The sequence below is a fragment of the Nematolebias whitei genome, chromosome 7 (genome assembly GCF_014905685.2).
Source record: "Nematolebias whitei isolate Nwh7 chromosome 7, NemWhi1, whole genome shotgun sequence".
Lineage (NCBI taxonomy): Eukaryota > Metazoa > Chordata > Actinopteri > Cyprinodontiformes > Rivulidae > Nematolebias > Nematolebias whitei.
In genome coordinates this window covers 51460431-51468905 of record NC_056504.1, presented here as the reverse complement: position 1 = coordinate 51468905, position 8475 = coordinate 51460431, and the positions used below count along the sequence as shown (strand labels likewise).

Sequence of the window (8475 nt, the reverse complement as noted above, 5' to 3'; positions counted from 1 at the left end):
CTAACAGAACCACACTGCTAACAGGACCACACTGCTAACAGGACCACGTTGCTAACAGGACCACACTGCTAACAGGACCACACTGCTAACAGGAACATGTTACTAACCGAACCTCACTTATCAGTAACAGTGTGTTTATAACACTATTTTTATAGCTTTTTATTGCTGTGTACTGTTGTCTGTCTATGTCTTCTGTGACATTTGTGTTTGTACTGATTTATCCTACTTGCACCGTTGTATTGTACCACATTGTTTACTATTTTTCTTTTGGACCTTGTACATGTTGTATTTCTTTTACAATTTAGGTGGTCTCCAGCTACAAGAACTTGGGTGTGCACCTGAACAACAACCTCAGCTGGAGCAACAACACCACCAGCCTGATGAAGAAAGCTCATCAGAGACTCTACTTCCTCAGGCGGCTGAGGCGAGCTGGTCTGGAAGCTCAGTCCTCACCTCCTTCTACAGGTGTGCAGTGGAGAGCATCCTGTGCTCCAGCATCAACGTGTGGCATGGAGGCTGCACAGCTGCAGAAAGAAAAGCTTTGCAGAGAGTGGTGAAGGCTGCACAGAAATCTGTTGGAGTCAGTCTCCCCACCATCACAGACATCTACACCTCCAGATGCAGGAAGAGGGCCACCTGCATCATGAAGGACCACACTCACCCAGCACACATACTTTTTGCCCCGCTCCCCTCAGGAAGGAGGTTGAGGAGCATTAAGTGTAGAACCACTAGACTGAGGAACAGCTTCTACCCTGAGGCTGTTAGACTCATGAATCTCTAACCAGAATAATCACTGTGAAAAATCACATCATGTTGCTGCTGATCTGTTTCATGTTGCTGCTGATCTGTTTCATGTTGCTGCTGATCTGTTTCATGTTGCTGCTGATCTGTTTCATGCTGCTATGCTCGTTCGTGTTCATCTGCTCACACAGACTCATGTTCGTGCTGCTGTTCTGTGTGTTAGTTTTGTAGTATTAGTGTTTAGTGTATATGTAGTTAATGTTTTTCTTAGTTCAACATTTTATTGTTGAATGTCACTGGGACCCTGTGAACATAATCTGGTTCCACCACATGTACCACATGTGATGTGAATGACAAATAAAGAAACTTCGGTGTTTTGTATTTCTTGTTTGGTTGTTTTGGCGAGTTGAGGTGGTTCTTGTCGTCCTGAACGTTTCATTGCACCGTTGACCTTGTGTTGACCTTCATATGACAAATCAACAATAAACACAAGCTGTGTGTTCATACCTGTCCACTACACTGGCAGGTTTGACCCTGTCGATCACTATGACTTGTTTGTTCCTGTGATTTGCAGACGTCAGCGTGATGCCCAGTGTCGCTCCTGGTGGTTTGGCAATCTCCACCAACAATGGACCAGAGGCGTTCGTCACTGTGTCTGACGAAAAATAAAAAGTATACTAAATAATTTTGCTGTACAGTGAAGTTGTTTCCTACTGCTTCATAACTGTGTCTGTTCTGGAGCGTAAATGTCCCTGCAGGTTTGAGTCTCACCCATGATGGTGACGTCGTACTCGATCTGGAACAGGGCCTCCTGGCCGCACTGAGCCAACACACTGAGGGCGTCACTGTGGCTGGCGTTGTGCAGCGGCACGCCGTCCACACTTAGCAGGCGGTCACCTGGACTCAGCGTGCCTTCTCTGGACACACAAACAAAACGAGCTTTAAGTAAAGAACCCAACAAGGTCAAAATCTGGTCTAATGTTTGAAGTTTATGCACTTGTAGAAGTCTTTGTATCACATTCCTAAAAGTTTCTCAACATGTCACTTGTCATATTTCCTGATGACCAACATGAGATCTGCTTTGGAACCTCTGCCTGCAGCTGCTCAACACAACTGGCACTTTAATGGCTTGTAAATTGCAAAAGACCGCATCTGTTCATTCATTTGGATGTTGTTCTATATTCTGAAGAGATTCATATTAAAACTAATTTAACTTTAAATCAATCATTTTAATTTGTATTTAGTTAAATAAATCGACAGGGATGAGTCTTTGCCTCAAGCAGAGAAGTTTTAGTTTTTCTTTTAGATCTATTTCAAACAGAGTGAGAGCTGGACCAACAGATTAAGGCTTTGTTCATAGTAATCAGGGTGTTGCTCCGTTCTGTTGTAGTGAATAAGGATCTGAGCCAAACCATGGAGCTCTGTTTACTGAGTTGTCTGCTTTACAACCTTCATCTTAGTCATGAAGTATGGATTAAAAAAGAAACAAGATTCCAATACAAGCAACTGAAATGAAGTTTCTCTGCAGGGTGAGCAGGATCATCCTTAGAGATGGTGGCTGAGGAGATCAGAGATCTATTACACATCTAACAGACATTTTAAAGCTCACCTCACGAGCACTGACTTGTTTTGGTTTTAGCATCCATAACTGCTTTAATTAACAAGGTGTTGGAAACATTCCTTCAAGATGTGGACCCATACTGATACGATGCCAGCTGATCCATGATACCTGATGTTCATCTTCCGCTCCACCACATCCCAAAGGTGGAGCCTGATGGAGTCCAGTGAGTTCAGACCAGTGTATAAATGTTTTTATAATCTTTTTCCAGTGTTGACGAGTCTGGGGAGTGGCTCCACGTTGTGAGAACTTAGTTTCATTTCTTTAGCTGGTGTTTCTGCGCCCATGCTGCCAGATCCTGCTTCACCTGTTCTCCATCCCCATCACCCCAGGTGTTCATCACTGTCTCATCAGAGTCCCTTTAAGTTCAGCGTCTTTGTGTTTCCTCATTGTCTGTGGATTGTGCTTCTCTCAGCCATGTGTGTTCTGCTCCTCCGTTTGGTTTTCGATCCTGGATCTTTGTAAGGTTTGCTGCCACGTCAGCCTTTCTTTATTTTTCTAATAAATTAGAATCTTTTATTTGACCTTTGAGTTTTCCTGAGTCTGTCTGCACTTGGGTTCAACACAGAACATGATGCAGGGTTTCTGCTGCTGGAGATCATCTGCTCTAAAGTGTGAGGTAAAGTGCATTTAGAGATGGTGTTCTGCAAACCTTGCTTGAACAGGTGGCTGTTACTTGGAGCTTTTTGTTATCTGGACCCAGACTTCTCGTTGTCCTTTAACACATTTTTCCTCCACATCTACTGACAGGATATTTTTCTTTTCATGACCATTCTTTTAAACTCTAGAAACAGTTGTGTGTGAAAATCCCAGTAGATCAGAAGTTTCTGAAATAAAGAGAGCAACAACCATGCTGGCTTACTTTGATCCGATGCTTGGGTTGAACTTCAGCGGGTCTTCTCAGATCTAAACGTGTTGAGTTGCTGCACTGTGACCGACCGATCGGTGATTAGTTTGAAGAAGAAATTGAACACATGTTCCCAATAAGTGGTTCTGAGTATCCTGGAGGGGCTGGAGAGGTGGCAGGGAGGTGTCTGGGTTTTGTTGTGGGCCTGTTCTTCTGTGATCCAGTCTTGGAGAAGTGGTTAAAAAGAATGGAATAGAGATCATAGCCATCTTTGATTTCTCATCCTTGCTGTTCTAGAAGGCCGAGTCAGGTCCTCTGGAGGGATTCTCATGTGTTGAAATGTGTCATATTTTATACAAAAGACTTCTTCAGTCTCATTCTGAAGAACTGATCAGACTGAAGAAGTCTTTAGGATAAAAGACAAAACCTTCCACTAAGAAGGATCCGTCCAGAGGACCTGACTCAACCTTGTGAAATTAATCTCCCTGGATTATTGAGCAGCATCAGAATAACAGTTATTCAAATGACAGAAAAGTCTCTTATTTGACTGGAAGAATCAAAATGCTTCTCTTGTTTCAGACCTATTTTTCCTAAAGCTTTTACAAACAGCAACACTCATACATTAGATCATTATTTCCCAAAATATGAAGCTGCAGCGTTCTGAATTATTGATGCAGAGGGCTGATAGGAACTGTTTGCATGCAGCCTCCAGTGAGTAATACAGAGCTGTCATTGTATCAGCCGACGGTTTTTACCATCTCGATGGAGCCAAGCTGAGACTAAAGGAGGCGTTAGAGCTGGATTTAGGTCACATGACGGAATTATTTTAAGACAGATGTTAGCAACAGCCTGAGCAGTTTTCAATACAATCATCAAAACAGGTTAATGATGCTAAACCATCACTGAGACTCTGGGTGGACTTTCACTGGGTTTAAAAATGAATATTTATACAACTCCAACATAAATGCCTCTGTGAAGCAACAGACCTAATGAATGCGGTGACATTCAGCCTGCTTCAGACCTGCAGGCTGGCTCCTTTCTGTTTCTGATGAGGCTCTGGAAACAGGTTTTTGTGGCCGTGCATAAAAAGCCCCGTGGCACTCGCAGTCTTTCAGTTGGTGCTTTAATTCCCACTGGGTGATGCTAAATATGTAGGTGCTTCTGAGTCTGTATGGTGCTGTGGATTAAGTATTTTCCAAAAGGCATATAAATGGCACATAAAGCAGCATGAATATCTCATTCTCCCCCCGGAGTGACCCACATTCTGAGGACGAGTTCCTTTAGAAAGATGTCAAATGAGCTTCTGGGCAAAATAACTCGATAGTAAGAATTTAATCTTTAATCTCGGTCCCATTCTCGCATTTCTGAACCTGTGAATAAAGTTTTTAAATGGTTTTATACAAAAGATCAAAGCATCTATAGATGATCTCAGTGGCCATGGCTAATTAAAACTAATAGTTCACAGATCTGCACTAAATTTAATATTTTAGTCTGAATTCCACTCAAACAGATTAAACTGTTCCACAGGAAGTTTGACATCACTTCATTTGTGTAATTCATTATTATTTTTAAGCAGTTATTCTACGTCTGGCCTAATTTTTTATCTGTTTTTTGTACAAATAGTTGCCAGCAGAGTAAAAATAGCACATCTTTGAATTTTAACATCAAATGTCTGAATCTGCTGAATGATCAGAGGAAAGAGTTGGGTTTTATTCCTGCCATCTCCTCTTGTCGCAGCTAAAGTCACGGAGTAAAAAACGACAGAGTCAACAGCGTCTGCACAAGCAGGAAGGTTCGTGCAACGCTCAAGATGAGCGGAGACAAAACCACGAGGGCTCCAGTTAGAACGTTAAGTTTGGTGGAACTGAATTAGATGCATTCTTAATTGTGCATTTTTTAAACAATGTTAAATTATTCAGAGTTTTTGCAAGAGTTAGCTGAAAGCATGAGTTTAAAATGATATTATCATCTTGGTGTGCACTGTTGTTTAAAAAAAAACAACTTTTAATGCTAAAACTTGAGGTTTAGAATCAGAACATGTTCTTGCAACAGCTGCACATTATTTCTAATGATTGCATTATACACAGAACATGAACACAAATAACTGGTGTTGAAAGAACAACAATAATAAAAAAAAAAAGATTAATTATTTAATTCCAGCTAGCACAAAAACAACAACTTCTTTAATCCCACTTGTATACAAACTGTATATTCAGGTCTGTCTTGTAAATGAGTCCACGAGGCTCAATGGGATTAAAGTGTAGAAATAAAGGTCGGACACTCCCACCTTTATTTTACTTCCATACCCACATCTGTACAAGTGTAATCAGTCTTATCAATAACAATATCTTATTAGTAGCTTTTAGATTTGTTTTCCAATAAGTTGAACTGACAGTGTTGTGAACCTGTTTCCTTTACACATCTACAGATATTTTAGTTTTTTCTTTTTGGTTTGTGAATATTGTACAGTTCCTGCAGAAGCTCTGCAGACAGGTGAATCATCACTGGATTACAGGAGTTGTTTGCTTACAAACCTGACATTTCTATGAAAATGTCAGAGATTATAAGTAAAAACATGACAGCTGAGGCAGACACGTGGTGACAGCGTTAAAGGGATCGAGGTGATTCATGTCGCTGCACATATGAGTAACAAATATCTGTGGACGCAGCAGAGATGGTCACATGAAGGGACAGAGTTATTCTTGGTCTTCATTTGTCTCGGGGCACAAACAAACCTCCAGACTGGAACTGTCCAACTTTCACTTTATACTTGAAGGAAGACCGTTTCTTTTTCTCAAGGCATCACCCTTTACTTCACATTTTGTGACGTTTTTGGCCTTTTGTTTACATCCTCGCTCCAAAACAACATGATGCACGTTGTCTTGACAACAAAACATGCACGCTCAGTCATCCAAGACCAATTTGTTCCAAACATTCACAACTATAGGCACGTGCATGCTTTGTCAACATAGTGGATTATATCTATAAATCATTCCTCAGCCCTGAAATAGTGCAGAAACCTAAACATTTAGTACTTTTTATAAAACTATGTGCTTTCATGTAAGTGTGTGGGGTACCTGTCTGCGGGGCCTCCTGGCCTGACGTAAGTGACGACTAAGGGGCGGGACTTGTGCCAGTCTTCATGGGTACCACCTGTATGAGGAGCAGAAGAAGGAAGCTGTTCACACACTCACATAAAATGACAAATATTTTTTCAACCACTGTTTTATTTCAGATAAAAATCTGAATAATGCTCTAAAACTGAACGATTATCCCTGGTTACTTTTTTTTATTTTTTTTTTTGTAAAAAATCTAAAAAAAAGGCATGCAGCTTGATTTTTTAAGTTTTTTTATTCATCCACATTTTATTTTCTCTGATGGATATTTGTCCATTTTTAGTTTAATTTACTTCAGGCTACACCACAAAAACATTAAAAATTCCACATATAAAAAAAAATGTAGTAACGTAAAGAGTTTAGCTAAATTGTCAAAATTTGAATTCAGTGGTTTAGATTTGTTACAAAGCTTTATAAATTGACTATAAAAACAACTAAACAACAGTTTTGTACAATTATCGGAAATATATAATTTGAATGTAGACCTGGAACAAAATACCCTTAAATTAAATATAAAAATCCACAAAACCTCAAGACCTGCAAAGAAAAGATTAACATACTCCATCCATCCATCCATCCATCCATCCACTTTTCCTTTAGGGGGTACAGGGAACTGGTGCTAATCTCCAGGACTCATTGTGCAAGAGGCAGGGGACAGCCTGGACAGGTCTCCGGTCCATCACAGTGTAGTGGACTAGGCCCATGTCAAAAACTAAGTCTAAGGTCAAAAATCTTGACCTTAAGAACCTTGTGGGACAGGGACTGTCATTTCATTGATTTGAATCCAGAAATACAGGTTCACCCATCCTGAGACTTTCTCTCTTGAAGATTCAATGTGAAAGAACACTCTCTTTTTTATTATCATTACTATTTTACAAATGTTGATAATCAAAATGTCTTAGTTCAAACCATTTTAGATGTTGCAGTGAACTAATCAATTTTATTAACTGTGTAATGATTTTTATTCTCGTGCAAAGTTAGAACTCATGTCAAAGCTGTTACAGAGTAATTATGCCTTTTCTGATTTCTACTTTTGAATGAGCAAGTGTACGTTGGTCCAAGGTTTTAGTCAAACGCAAAAACAAGTTGTTGGAACGAACTGTCATGTTTTTAGAATCCTCTCAGACATAAATATAGAGGTTTTTGCACCTGTTTCTGAAACGCGCCAAAACAAAACTCTCTCTGTCTGTGAGAACATTTCTGATCTGTTTCATAACAATTCTCGCTGTCTCTAACCTCTTACGTCACAAAACACACCCCGTCTGGTCGTTTCTGACCAATGAACAAATCCCAAAAGTGAACCGGGAAACAGCTCTTTAAAATGTCAGTACTTCCTGGTCTACTCGGTCTTGGTTCTGTTGAAGTTCTGATGGAGTGCTGTTGGAGTTCTGCTGGATACACAGTCCAACCAGTTCTGTGAGAGACGGGATGATCCTGACAACAGAGCTCTTCCGAGTTCCATGGGATTATAACATTTTCCACTGAGGTGAATATGTGTCGAACAGAGCCTCGCCATTACTTCGGACGAGTAACAGCATCCTACTGAGACGCTGAAAGGGTGCGTTAAACGGAATCTCACCTGAGACATCTCCAGGTAAAGGAGCCGATTTCATCACCTAAGTGTACTGTAAGGAAAAGCTGAAGAAAGCCGGAGAGTGTCGATTCTGGTGAACACATTTCACCCCTCACACACCATCTTACTCCCTCTAAACTTCTTTCCATCTTTAAACTTTTCTATCAAGTAGAAATTCTTCCAGATATTTAGAAATGTCTGTGTAAAATGCTCACCCACATTCATGTGGGTAAAGGATCATAATTGTACAGTTTTCATAAATGTCTGTGGTGAAGCAACGGAAAAATCATGGCCGTATGATTTTTCCTGATTGATTGCTTATGTTGTTATTTTCATAATTTGCCAAATTAATGTAAATGTTTGATGTTAAACTTTGATTCTGTAAATAAATGACCGCATTCATTTTGATGGGTCAAACGTAAATGACGTCTCACGTTTGCATTTCCTTAAATTCAATGCACGTTTTATTCAGTCCAGAAAAATGAGGAATCCGTGTTAAATGATGAATATATCTGAGCATCTGTTCATCTACAACAGGGACAGCCTGGACAGGTCTCCAGTCCATCACAGGGACAGCCTG

At 40.3% G+C, this 8475-nt stretch overlaps 1 protein-coding gene across 1 annotated transcript in view; it reads right to left on the bottom strand.

Annotated features, from left to right (window-relative positions):
- Positions 1-8475, bottom strand: part of LOC119412900 (glutamate receptor-interacting protein 2) — a 153335-nt gene that overhangs the window by 30376 nt on the left and 114484 nt on the right. Inside the window, exons 9-11 of the mRNA XM_037679936.1 lie at positions 6284-6359; positions 1513-1658; positions 1249-1396 (exon numbers count right to left, since the gene is read on the bottom strand). Coding sequence (XP_037535864.1) covers positions 1249-1396; positions 1513-1658; positions 6284-6359 — 370 coding nt within the window. The remainder of the gene's footprint in view (positions 1-1248; positions 1397-1512; positions 1659-6283; positions 6360-8475) is intronic.